The sequence below is a fragment of the Acanthopagrus latus genome, chromosome 19, assembly GCF_904848185.1.
Source record: "Acanthopagrus latus isolate v.2019 chromosome 19, fAcaLat1.1, whole genome shotgun sequence".
Taxonomy (NCBI): Eukaryota; Metazoa; Chordata; class Actinopteri; order Spariformes; family Sparidae; genus Acanthopagrus; species Acanthopagrus latus.
This window is the reverse complement of record NC_051057.1, coordinates 20,725,156-20,739,528: the sequence shown is the minus strand read 5'-3', so window position 1 is coordinate 20,739,528 and position 14,373 is coordinate 20,725,156. Positions and strand designations below refer to the sequence as shown.

General features: G+C 41.5%; 1 protein-coding gene across 4 annotated transcripts in view; it reads right to left on the bottom strand.

Moving 5' to 3' along the window:
- The window catches only part of LOC119008443 (dipeptidyl aminopeptidase-like protein 6), a 219,307-nt gene that overhangs the window by 42,835 nt on the left and 162,099 nt on the right, over nucleotides 1–14,373 (bottom strand). For all 4 annotated transcript variants that reach the window (XM_037078756.1, XM_037078757.1, XM_037078754.1 and 1 more), the window contains 2 exons: nucleotides 11,644–11,758; nucleotides 362–460 (listed from right to left, as the gene is read on the bottom strand). In XM_037078756.1, the coding sequence (XP_036934651.1) occupies nucleotides 362–460; nucleotides 11,644–11,758 (214 nt within the window). The remainder of the gene's footprint in view (nucleotides 1–361; nucleotides 461–11,643; nucleotides 11,759–14,373) is intronic.

Sequence of the window (14,373 nt, the reverse complement as noted above, 5' to 3'; positions counted from 1 at the left end):
AGCACTTGTTATTTTAACGGAATAGTCATTATAACTCGTTATAGCTCTTTATTTTCTCATTCACACCAACATTTTGCATTTAATGTAAGAAAAAAAAGCCTTTTCAAAGAGCAAAACACATAAAACCACTTGGATTCAAATAAGTTTTCAACCCTTTAAATACTGATAAAAAACTGTGTATTGCTGGATTCAGGAGAGAAGAGAAAGAAGAGAAAGTGGGTCTACACATCAACCCATAGGCTGCTGTAGGCTGTAGGTTGGGCATATAATATCATATCTGTTCAAATAAGCTGTCATCTCAGGATCTGTGGAGTCCATCAGACTACAGAGCGGTTCTGTAGTTTCTAACAGTGTTACTCACTGCTGATCCATTTGGCGTTGGGGTCGTGGACCTTGAAGTCTCTTCTGAAGAGGTCGCCAACAGTCACCTTGCCCTTGAGCGCCAGGCGGTCGTCCTCGCCTGCAAAAAAGGAAACAACAACAACGAAGTTAAAATGGAGACAACTCAGCAAAAGTGTGATTTATAGAAACACCTGGAAGTTCTTCTTCTTCCCAGCACCCTGGAGTGAGTAGTGAAAATGCTTTATGAGTCTGATAAAAGCTCCTAACACAACAATATGACTCGGGGATAATGCTTTTATATGAGAGGGAGGCTCGTTGTAGCATGTTTGGACTGATTCTTCAAGTCCTCACTGTTATGTTTATACCTTTTCCAATTTCAGTCGGGTTTCCCAAAAAGCTTTATCTGGCAGCTTTATGAAAAAAAATCAGACCGCAAGTGTTGTTGTGAGATATCATCAGAAATATCTTGTTTGTTAGACGGATCGATATCCAGCTGGAAGTAAGTGCAGATGTAGCTGTTTTTCAGAGTGAATAAAGGTCCTCTGTGGTGGGATTTATTTATTCCTCGGATCCTCTTTTTTTTTTGTTGGTGCATGAGAGCGGAAATGCACAAACCCGACGGCGAAGTTCGATACGGGGACAAAGTCGGTGGTTTCCACTGATCTAAAGGTCGCAATTACATGCTGAGAAGAACAGCAAACACGCGCCAGCTAAGGCGGTGAAGAAGAAGAGAAAGACAGGAAGTGAATGTGGATGTAAACAACAGAGGATAACAACTTTTGCGAACAAATCTGCAGAGTACTTCCACTACACTACAGTTTGGAGGATAAATTGTCAAGTATTGTCTTTTTAACTCTTTACATTAATTTACTTTTGGTTACTAGTTACTTACTCAGATTACAAGCTGCATCAGAGCCAAATGAGCACACGTTTAAATCAACGCCAGAGATTCCAATAATCAGAAAACAGATGAATATCAGAGCAGATTATTGATCGACCCATTATAAACAGTACATGCATACTTTTAAATATATTTTAAAATCATATACTTCAAGACTTTTACTATCAGTACTGCATTACTACTGAAGAAGAAGAAGAAGAAGAAGAAGAAGAAGAAGAAGAAGAAGAAGAAGAAAAATGACCTCCAGCTTATTCTGTTACTGAGAGTTTTAAAGTCAGGCTTGAGTAAAGATGGAGGAGTCACATCTCTCTGTACAAACTTTTGTTCGACAAATTTGAAGAGAAAAAACAAAACAAAACAGTGAAATACAAATAAATCCAGGTTCTGTGAAGACACGGAAAAAAAAAAAAAGAAAGATAAGAATAATTGTCTCGCTACTTCTGACAAGAAACGCCGAGAGAGTACACAACATCCCCCTGACACATTTTGATCTCCAACTGCATCTTTACAACTTTTCTTTTCCTGCAGGCTGCAACTGTTCACCTTTAAAAAAGAAGAAAGAGTGCAGCTGAGACAGAGAGTGAAAAAAAAAACCCAAAAACATGAGCGAAAACAACAAAGCAGAGCATCGCCTCGACTCCCTCAGGCCTTTGATTAACAGCAGCGCCGCTTCTGATCATCTGACCAGATGTGCATATTCACGGCAGATGCCTCCTGCGATTTCACTTCAGCCCAATTTCATCCATCAATGCTCGTCACAGCGTCTCCTGCTACATGATAGGAATCATTTCACCCTCCGTATACGTGGCGTGAGGATAAAAAAGTAAACCGCAATATGTCAGGCGCGTCTCTTTGTGTTAATGTCTTTTATGTTGTTGTTGTTGAAAGGTGCCTTTTATCCAGCAGCCATCACAGTCAACTTTCATTCTGTCAAGTTTAGATTGAACACGCTTTAAAAAAAAGAAAAAAAAATCTGTCCTGTACCTTTCGACGAGGCAGCTGACGGATACTTCTTTTTTTCTAAGAGGATCAAAGCTGCGATATTTTGGCTACAGGACTGTCTTTTCCAACGTGTGATTTTTAATCCTTCTGCTAAGCTGTCTGTGCCCGTGCTGCAGCTGCCGTTTCATATGTGAGGCGACTTTTTTAATATATTTTTTTTTTGGCTGTAACGGCATCAGAAAGGATTTTTAGAGTTTAGACAATGGAGACAAGATCAGCAGGTAAAGCTGGATAAAAACCGGAGTGAGTCACCGGATTGAGTGCCGGAATTGTACTCTGAGCAAACCTCTTACGTTGACATTGCCACAATATGTGTCTTTTTAACGTCTAGATGTACGTGAACTAACAGGAAGAGGAGGGGATGTTGATTTTGGGTCGTCAAAAACAGCGATTTTGAACGAGATATCAGGACTTTTTGCAGCTGTAACCTGTATTCTTCCTCAAAACATGATCTTTACCTCACCCTAAATGAGCAGCTCTGTGCCTGTACCTAACCAGACCATTCGCACATCGCTGTTATGACATTAAACTGAAAACAGAAGCGCAAAGTTTAACAAATCCGTATACTGAGGCTTAAGGGGAGTAACGGAATAAATAAAACAAGATTATGGAAATAATTTACCTGCTGTGCATGTAAATTATGTACATCTGTGTTTATAGGGACTGAGCTTGCTAATCCCTTAAATACAGGATTCACATATTTACCAATTGTACGCAACATGAAGCTCACACGTTTCCTCAACGACTCCCACACAGGGTTTAAAATCCTGCCACTCCCCTACAGTTAGTTAGAACTGAAGAAGCCTCTTGGATGAGAGGTGAAAGTCCAGTTGCCGACAGTACAGCATCTAGATTTACCATGACCTGGTGACAGAGAATCTTCATCAACACGTAAGTATCACTACTATCCCAACTGCTACTGTAAAGCTATTACTATAATCAGTATCAAAATTAATTCTAATTTATTAGTCCTCATACAAAAATGTGACCAACATTGCTACATAAATAAGAAAAACAGTTACGGCTTCAGTGTAACAAAAAGAAGTAAAAGAAAATGACGTAATAACGATTTACATAATAATAATTTTCAAAAAAGGAAACAAAACTTTAATGACGTTTCCCTGTATTTTCAGCAATATGTCTACCAAATTTTGAGAAAAAAGTTATGCAAGTTCCAGAAAGAGAGCAAAAATGACTCGACTAAAATGCATTCAAATTTCATGCCAAAAGAATCACTGGGAATGACTTTTTCTTTGTGAACTTTCTTTGCACGTTCAAGAAGCCGGAGCATCAGCATGCAGACTTTTATGTGACTACAGTCGTCTATTCAGACCCAGAATAATGAAAATGCTTTTAGGTGAGTTTCAAGGTCCATCGGGTCTGATGACCCACTGTGCTGGTTTAATAGCAGTGAAACCTTTGAAACTGAACCATCAAAAGACGGTACTGGAGTTTTGCATGTTTTAGCTGGCGATAAAAGTTGAACGTTTTTTAACTCAGACTCTACTACAGGCTCTCAAACAGGTAAAAGCTTTTGGCACGTTCCAAAAAGCAAATGGTTTCTCCTCCTGTAAGTGAGGAATTGTGTTATTATTATATGTATGATCAAACTGCAGAGACATGGAATAAATGAAACCTTGAAGACGAGCAAGCGTATAATGTGCTCTTGCATTATTAAGGATGCAACCAAGTGTAAAGTCCCAGATGCTGAAGCTGAAGTACCAACACAACCCATCCTCAACAGTGCCCATCATCATGCAGCTAAAGCAGTAAACGTTTTACAAACAGACAAACTTAATATATATTGGAGATACAGTATCTCAAAGTTTGTGAGATACCAAACTGACATGATGTAAGGACAAAGGCTCCTAAAAGTGGGAAACTATAGCAGCTCTGTGAGGCTGCACCAATGCTCAGCGGTGCTTTGAGCAAAATGCTAACATCAGCATGCTAACCTGCTTACAATGCTGATAGTACAGAGTACAGCTGAAGCTGGTGGAGAGAAGCACTCAGGCTTTCTTGAGGGCAAGAAGGTATCTAGTATTTAGGGCAATCAATCTGCTACTGCACCATAGTTTTCCCACATTAGCAGGTTATTATTCAAACTAATTCAAACTGCATTGCCCACTGATGTGTGGACTACTGCTATTATGCTGGTTGCCATCTTGTTTTTGAGGGCCAGAGGTGACCACATATGACCGAGAAGCCGGAGCCCTAAAACACACTCTGTCATACCATAATTTGGCGCGGCTGTAGCTTAGCGAGTAGAGCAGGTCGGCTAGTTATTGGAAGGTCGCATGTTGAAGTGTCCTTGAGCAAGATACTGATACTGAAGATATGGCAGCTTCTACCATCAGTGAAGGGCCCTGCGATGAGCTGGCGACTTGTCCAGGGTGTAACCTGCCCTTGGACTGGCTCCAGCGACCCCATAAAAGGGATAAAGTGGTTATAAACAATGGATGGATGAGATCATGAGACCCGAAGCTTAAGACTGAGACCATGAACTCATTAGGAAATGGTTCACTGTGGCAATAAATCAAGTGAGAAGTATGGTCCTTTTCTCATAAGCTTACATAACATCTGATTTCTATGTGAAACCAGGGCCTGCAACAATCCCACAAGCTGTGCAGTTTTTTTTTGTAAGTGTTTTTTTTTTTTTTATAATGCTGAGGTCAAGAAAGAACCACCATGCAACATGTCATATCAAACTCACATTTTCATAACACTATGACAGGTGAACTGACATTGACCGATCGAACACATGTCAGTAATTGGACTGCAGGAGAAACAGACCGGAGTTATCAAGTGAGAAGTTTTCTAACCTTCGTAGCACCACTGAGTGTCAAGGAAGAACTCCAAATGATTCCTCAGAACAACTGTGACCGTGTTCCCCCTAATTTTAATCTGACGCGTGCTTTGATCCGTGCGCCGCAGCCGTCAGAGAAATCAGCTTTAAAGAGCAGACGGACGGAAGAAGGGGAGGTTCAGACTGAGGCTGGCAACATAAAGTGACACTAAACGTCTTTCTCTGTCATGTTAGCACCATCACATAACAGACTGGTGAGAGATAAAAAAAAATGTGAGCCTTTGGATCAGTGAGATTTCTTTCGCTGGATGTGATCATAAGAGTCTGAGATCATCTGTAAGAAAAAAACTATGTGTTGTTGTTCCTGAGCTCTGGAGTCTGATTTGTTAAGTCAAACACATTTGAACAGCGAGTAAAGCTGTAATTATTGTGTTTTTCTATTAACTTATGATCATTTAGTGCATAAAAGGTCTTTAAGTTGCTTGCTTGGTCTGAACACCATTATCTAACGATGAGGTTGAAATAGGGAATGTTTATCCAAAGAGTCTTTATAACTTTTTCAGAAAGTTTATGGTCAATAGCTGAAGAAGCATTCAGGTTCAGCTGAATAGCACCTTCTACACAAACGCTATTCAAAGTGTTTACATGACACATAAAAACAAATTATGAAAAGCTGTAATAGTTCTATTAGGGTTATACAGAAAGACATATAAAGGGTTGAAAAGAACTGAAGCAAAAAAAATGAATTAATATATAAAGGCATAAAAGGTTCACTAATATTTTTGGCTTGTGAAATGATATTAACAAATAATTCCACAGCCTGCAGTTGTATATCACCTTTTGTGTGCATGTGAAGAAAAAAAATCCTTGAACATACCTGTATGTGTGAATTCAAATAAGTTTGGGCATGTGGAATGTTTTGTAGCTGTAGAAGTCTTCTGTGCATATCTGACAAAGTTTTGTGCTCAGAGATATAATTTATTCTTTACATGTGTAAAGAAAAATCTTTTCTAACTGTAGGGAACATTTTGTGTATGGCTATTTTCTCCAGTGTGGTGTTAGAAAGTCTTAGAGGCAGATGAACTGAAGTTTCAAACCACATGCTACAACATGGAGCATAGCACCACCCAATCAGAGGAGCTCAAACAGCTTAACGACAGTAAATAACGTACAGAGGCGATTTACAGCCACTCTGATCAGAGTCGGGGGAGATTTTAGGGTCTGAAAAGTGAAGCTTTCAACCTGCAGTCATTCTAATGGCCAGCAGGTGGGGAAATCCACTGGTTTCAAAAAGTAGCCTGATTGTATGTAAGCTTATGAGAAAATATGGTCTATTTATGGTCTATTTAGTAAATTAAGATTGTAAATAGAGCAGACAATAACAAAGGGTTTGTGTAAGGACAGGACTACCTCAGTGCGTCGAGAGCCCTTGAGTCACATCATCTCCATTTACTCGAATGGATCCTTTTCTCACAGCAATGGCGAATGCTGGAGTCTCTTGACAGTTCCAGTAAGTTAGGTGCTAGTACTAGCAGAGTTTTAGCAGAAGAGCATTAATTCATTTACTGGCTACTAATCACCAAACATTGCACGCCAAAAATTCCTTTTGTACCATCTGAGGATTCTGTGAATCATGTGGCGATCAGCACTTTGAACTTCGGTTGTTGCGACTCTCTACTCAAGGGCTCTAGGCGTGTCCAGTCAGGATATCCTCTATAAAGTAATCAGATTAATTTTTCAAGGTAACTGTAGCAGCACTGTTAATAAGTGACGGTGGGTTTACACTTGGCTGAGACATCCAGGTAGGGAAACACTTGGCTAAGTAATTAGTTGTAGTTTCTTTTCAATGTTAGGAGAAAGTTTCAGTTTGCGAGCACCTTTTTACTGTCTTGGTTTGGCTGCAACAGAACACACTGTCTGATGGGTTGAAAATTGAAGTTATTATACATATTTTTTCCTTCTGAAACAGGACAGATGTAAGTATGCACCATTTATAAGTAATCTATGAGTGATGGTGATGACATGCCACCTAGCTTTGAATCTAGCCAGTGAGGTCGTTGTGACATTGGTGGTATCTGTGAAATTATCACTGACATGTGAATGAGTGAAGTTTTTTGACTGAATTCAGGAAGTACACAGAATTTCCTTTTTACCAAATCAAAGTAGTTTTATGTTGCAAAGAACTCAACAATAAGCTGCATCTGTCTCCACGCGTGAGCATCAGCTGTGTGTGAGCCGTGTGCGGCATATTGTGCCTAACAGATGGACAGACACTGACTGATCCTCGGTTCCTCCCTGATTTCATCATGAGGGACCAAAAAACACCTTTGAAGGCATCTGCTTGGTGCATCAAATGAGTTTTGAGTGTGATTATCGGAGTCACCAGACTGTGTATAGACTGCGGGGAAATGCATCAGCACACATAAGTTGCAGCCTTCCATCAGATGGCGAGGTTTAGGAGGGATAAATACTGATTTTATAATCAGTTATCAGAGCCAGATTTATGGATTGAACGCAGCGGTGGTCGCTGGAAAAAAAAAAAAAAAAAGGAAGTGAGTTTACACTTGGGCTTACATTTTTATATTTAGCACAATCTCTAATAGGCAAATCCATTCTCTGTGGTTAAGTATGTCTTTATCTCTTCCTCGCAGAGTGCTGTGATCATAGCCAGAAACTTTGAATTAGCCTGACAAAAGTGAACTGTCAGCCTCGGCAGGGTCAGCCTACTTGAGCAGTTTATATGCTAATGTGGCACGACCTCTTTTCAATACAGTGCACAGGCAGACAGAAGGTTTGATCGAACAATGAACCTGGCAATTTGAAGGATAATTCGAGGTTCTCCAGGGTGAGTCGAGTACAGTGAATCGGCAGTGCTGACTACAAAGGAAAAGGTAATCCTATATTATCGTACGGTCTTCCAAGAACTTCACTTTGAAATGAAATATTCCCCAACTGAATGAATAACCTTGCGCATTACATTTTAAACTCTGAAGTCCTACAATATCCAGATGTAAACACACGATGTAAACGATGCAAAACAAACTGAAGTTGCCAGAGTGTTGGGTTTTTGTCACGAGAGCGATCTGTTCATGCAGTCATCTCAGTGGCTGCTCGCAGTCGGCTGCACCAAACGAATGCAACATGTGATCCTCCCACAGTTTCAGTGAGCTGTCACTCTGTCAGTCAGCCTGACATCACTCAGTCTGACGAATACCCAGATGCCAATTGCGAACATCTGACCCAGTTGTATTGATGCGGAGAACAGAGCAACCTCTTAGTATTATGGAGCTATCAGTTACAGCATGGAAGGAAAAGGAAGACGGAGAATGTGTGTGTGTGTGCGTGTGTGTGTGTACGTGTGTGTGCATGTGTGTGTATGTGTGTGAGAACAAAGTGGTTGTCAGGAGCAGTTAGAGACTGGCTGGCTTGTCTGGCAGGGGAGCATCCATCAACAAACCCTCCTAACTGAGTGGGAACAACATGCTCTCTCATACCTCCTCACATTAGCTGCCACAGTATGCTTCTCCGAGTGAGGTGCCTCATTCCCCAAAATGCTTGTCCTTGATGTATAATTACAGCAAAATAAGGTGTTCTGAATAACTGCTGGATTTAGCATTTTAATATGAACCCCTAGAGCGCTTTAAGAGCATTACAAAATGTCGAAAAATTTCCCTTTCCATGAACTTGTTTTTGTTTTTAAGGCCCTAATGTCTTATTTTCCTGAAAGCAGTGGTTGTTTAAAAGCTTTCTACTAGCATGCTTAATTTGTCTTGATTCTGTTGTAATTACCTGCCTTTACTCGTTCTGGTTTCAACATCTTAAGTGCCCTTAAAACAAGTTATTTCCTTTAAAACTGGACAACTGATATTTCAACTTAAAAAGTGAGACCTTCACGACTGCAAGATGTATGAATTTTATTCAAAAAACACAAAAAAATTAACTAAAATTAGAAAGAGAGTGTGAAGAAATAAAAACTCTGATGTTCTGTTTCACATTGCAGAGATTAGCATGCTAATCAGCTAGGAAACATAATTCCCCCAGCGGTCCGAAGCTCCTGTGCCAGCGGTACAAACACCAACACTCCCAAGGTTGTCCAGTAATCTGCACAGCGAACTGAGCGAACAGTAGCTACAAGTCATAAATGTACAAACAGAATACAGTCATCAGCAGTTAGCATTTACTGCTGTGATACGCAGCGCCTGTTTGTTTGGTGTTTGAAATCAACAGGGTTAGGGTTATTATAACATATTGCACCTTTAATCACTGACACAAATGTCTTTGATAATTCAATCTGACTAATTGGCAGTCGAGTTTGTCTCAGACGGCGTAAAAAGATAATCAGAGAATCAAGGCATTCTTACCACGCTCACTATTTTCCTCACAATCATGCAGGGAGGAATTCATCTTTAGAGGCAGAGATAGCAATTTCTGCACAGACAGGAGCCCAGAAAAGACCGCATTGCCGCACAGAATAGATCATCATCAGTACTGTGCGAAATACAATACCCCTTTCAGAGGTTATTTATAATGTGAATATCCGGATTGGGCAAACCAGAGAACTGTTGACAGGAAGCAAGGTTTATTGCTGCTGCCTCCATATGCATGGACATAGTGCACAAAAACTAGGGACATTAATTCATTTGATGAGGATACTATGTACAACCCAATACGTTACGTTAATTATTAAATCTGTTCTTTTCACAACTGAGACGAGGATTCATCGGCTGAAAAAGGGGAGAATGTTCAAAATACACTTTGTGGCCATACAAAAATTAGACGCGTATGGGATTTCAAAACCATGGACATTAAGATTTTGGAACTTAAGCTGCAGTTCTGGTCAAACAGAAAACCGTTGCCACAAAGCTGGAAGGTCATTAAAGGTGTAACTTTGCCAGAATTCTAAGTTGTTACAAAAGTACAGGTGATAGCACAGCTGCGATTGTAACTGCTGCTCACTATATTGGACTTGTAGTTTGAAGTCCAGTTTGAAGACTGGGGATGGAGGCGATTTACAGCAATTCAGGGACACCCTGTCTTAGTTAAATCTTAAATATCCAATGGTAAGTAAGTTCCAACAACTCATAACTTGAAGTCCTTTAGTTCTATTAAAAAGAGAGTATGATCACTCAAAACCTTTTAACCTGAATGCCTGCAATGTACACCCACATTAAAGCTTTACGTCTTCAAGGCTAACCTTTTCTGAGTCCATGTATTCAGTAAACAGTTCTATCTTGAATACATTAACCCGCAAGAAGAAGTAAAATAAACTGTCTTTGCACTAACAACCCACTGTCCTTGAGGAATGACTTACGGCACTGTATCATCCGGAAGCTCCACTCAGTTGGTTGGGATACCTAATTAATCCAAACCAACTTTCAACACTGCATGGGATGGGGCCAGAGCATATTGCAATATCCCCTAAGCCTCTAAAATACCAAACAAACAGCCCCGTTGATGGGCAGTCTGCTGGCTGACTGCTGGAGGCCTCACAGTTACTGCAAGAAGCCGACTTGTGCCGAGACCTGGAGCGGAACAGTCGTTCTGCTCGAACACACAGAGCCTACGCAGGGAGGGGACGGATTAGGGCGAGGTACAAGCTGGAGACACCACCTGCCCGGCCTCCAATCTCTGCCTGACTCCCGCTGGTCCGCCTTGTTTGGAAGTGGCACATTAAGCAGCTCCGGTTCATCTGAGTCCATAACAAACGCCCCGGGACAGGAACAGGTCACAGCCAGGAGGTGACAAGGCATTTTAGGCCTTGCTGCTTTGACACCTGCCGCGGCGCTACAGTCTACGCTAGTGATATTTTTGCTCTGACATCTGTCCAGATCTCGAAGGATTATGTAGTGTAACATTGACTTTCTTTCATAATTGCTGAACCCTGCACTGCCACCACCACGCCCCCGACATCCTAGGGGAACGTTACCTGCAATTGTCTGCGACAGAAAATCATAAACAAGGACGCGGTGATTACTGTCTTTCTAACTGCATTACAGTGCACACACATTGGCAGTTGTATTGACTGATTTGGCTCTGGCAGCGCATAAAACCATATCAAGGAGCTTTATGAGCCTGAATACAAACAGATGGCTTATTGATTAAACTTTCATGTAGATCTGCCAACGGAGAACCTGAAGGTCATTGGAAAATCAAACTCGGATGCCTTAAAAATAACTAAGAAATGCGTGCCGAACGAGATGCGTGCGCAGGGAGAAGACGTGCTAAGTGAAAGAGACAGATGGAGACTTGCCGTTACGAAGGAAGCAATGTTGCGCGAGCCGACTTCAACGAGGTTTACTGACCTTCACTAAATGTGGCGTTACAGCAGCACAGGGTGCCCATGTGGAAGTTAACCGTGACATTATGGTGGGCGACGCTGGAAATATTGCTCGACAGTGTGGACCACACACACGGACAGAGATACTGACTAACATTGTGTTCTTTGCACTGTTCGTGCTGAGATTGATTGCAAAAGCTAATGGGCATGTCTGTGCATAATAATGGCAGTGTAAACAGAGCGATGTGTGGTGTTGTGACACCCTCCCCTCCTCCACCCCACCCGACACCTTCATTCTCCTCCTGCACCGTGTACCTGGTGTCAACAGGATGACGGAGGTGACGATCAGCGAGCAGATGACCAGAATGACAAGAAGGGCGATCGCTATTCCCTTCCAGTTCCTCTGCGGAGGGTTACTGCCCACCAGCTCCTGCAGAGAGGAGGAGAGAAAAGACATGGTCAGAAAGAGTAAAAAGACTATTGTGCGAGTGAATCAGAGTGAGAAATATGACGAGGACAAAGGGAAAGGAAATTTTGAAAAAGAACAATATGTGCGACCTGAGAAAAAAGAAAGCGATATGTAAATTGACTGAAGAGGTGGAGGGAGAAAGAATTACAGGAGGAATAAATGGCAAACTCATGAAAGGGAACGATGAGGGTGTCAGTCAAGGGCGAACGTGAGGCAGAGTCGCAGCCTCTCGGCTCTCAAGGAGACACGGCAGCAGCAGCGGCGGCGGCGCAGGAGGAGGCGGGGGGAGAATTCTTAATGAGGCGAGCATCAGCGGCTATCACCCGCAAACGAATGTGACAGATAAAAATGGAGCCCATGACACGTTGGTGAATTGCATGCTTGACAACAGCTTGGCAACAACAGAGAGAAGCTGCGGGGTTGGTAGAATGAGTCGGAGTTATGAGCAACCTTGAGGCAATTTTTAATTTTTTTTCCCCCTGTCTGATCGACAAATTGAGAAACTTATTGCTGTTTAATATTGTTGAAACTGCATTTTGGAGAATGAGTATCGCAATAGAGAAAGGATCACCGCAGGATATAAGATGCGAACAACAGGGGGAAAGGCAGCTTCAGGCGCCTTGCTCATGCCCAAATCAAATAACACACAGATGAAATACATTTGACACATGTTGACATGCAGCAGGTGGCTTTAGGCTCAGGGAGAAATTAAATAAGCAAAACATTTGACAACATTTTACAGTAATAAATCTAGACAGTCCAGTAAACAGCTATAGGTAACTCCTGACACCCTCATTCTATAGCTATTCAACTACTGGCAAAGGTTCTGTATTTTATTTTCATCTGAAGATGAAGACTGAAGCACTCAGAGAGATGTATTACTACAGCTGTTAGTGTCAAAAATGAGAGAAATCTTGTTAGCAAAAAAAAAAAATAATGCAACAAATGTTCTAGGAGACAAAATCTAAAACCCTCAAAGAGAATGCAGCTCTCGCTAGCTAGCTTGTGTAGCCTTGTTTTGTTCTTATGCTACAAAATATAATAAATGTAAAGTGGGTGTTAGCAAACAGTTGCCTATTCACACATCCTACTGAGGAGTTCTTAGGAAAATATCTGGGTATCATTTAAAAAAAAAGAAGAGCTTTAGCTTTTTAGCTCTTTAACTCGTGTTAGCTGTTTCAGTCTCTTCCAAGTCCTGAGGAAAATAGGCTAACCAGGTTTTTAGCTGCTAGATATTCACAGTTCTTCACTAGCTAGTTGCTAATTTGCTAAAAGACGCTAAGAGACTCTGTAAAGAAGGAAAACTGCATAGTGTTTTTGGGTTGGCAACATCCTCTCCCAAACATAAACACAGCATTGTTAATATAGAAATATATATATGTAAAAAAGAGATGCTTAAATTGTAGCGTATGTTCACCTCTTGCAGTTTAATTGAGACACTTTGGCAAACAAAGCTCCCAGAGAGAGAGAGAGAGAAAACACAAACAGTCCCGTGGCTCGATGTGTGACTTCTAAGACAAAGCATCCCTGAAAGTTTTCCACCTCGGCCTTGATTGGTCCGGCTGGCGCTCGGATAAAACGCGTGCCAAAAGCCCAAACAGAGAGGGACTCGCACAGAAAGGATCCAAAGCCCAAACTGTTAGTTGAGGATTAACAAGTTCTTAATTAGTTTATAGAGGATAAAACAGAGCGAGGCAGAGCATGTGCTTCGGGGACCTGTGGCCGGGGCGTTGATGAATACATGCTAAAGCTTTAATGAGGCTGAATGGCTGAGCTACGAAGCAAACCCTTTAGTGACCTCATTCCCACCTTAATTGAAAGGAGCCCGAGACATCATTAGCCTGCAGATAAGAGCAATTGGAGCTATTTACCAGACTGCCCATTACCCACATTCATTAAGACAGGAATCAGTTAGTAAGCTGTACGGCCATATTGCGGAGCTGTGACAGCTACGAGGCAGGACACCTTGGGCAGAGACAACAACAGTATATAATATGTGTATTTAGTTAGCGAGCTGAGTGCAGATCACTGACTGACTCTCAGTAAGAGGGATTTAGTCAGCTTATGGCGCAGACTGGTGAGGGTAAACACGATACAGCTGTGAATATGGACGAGCAGCTGGTTGGAGAAGTCATTCCACCACTGAGAGCTCCCAGTTTAAAGGTTTCTATCAATGATATTCTCAAGGTTTCTCCACAAGGAAACACAGCAGTTTCTCCGCTAACCACAAGGAAGAGACAGAGTTTGTTGCAACTGGGAACAAAAACACCTTTTCATAGCTGCTGAATTCATCCAAAATTGACCTGATCTGAAATTACAACCAGGGGATTTTTCAGAGCGTCTTGGGAGTTGCAGTTGACCACTTTACTTCAGTCTTTGAGTGGACTTTTATTGATACGTTGTCCTTAAAATATGAGATAACCAACTTGTCTCAACTTTGGAATTACTCAAACTATCAGTCAGAAGCATCAGCTCTGACCCTCTAAGCTTCATGTCACTAACTTTCTATTGGGTCTAAATTCAAAACTAAGGAACAGCGAGAGCTCCAGTGTGACCACAGTGATCGGGGGTGCTTG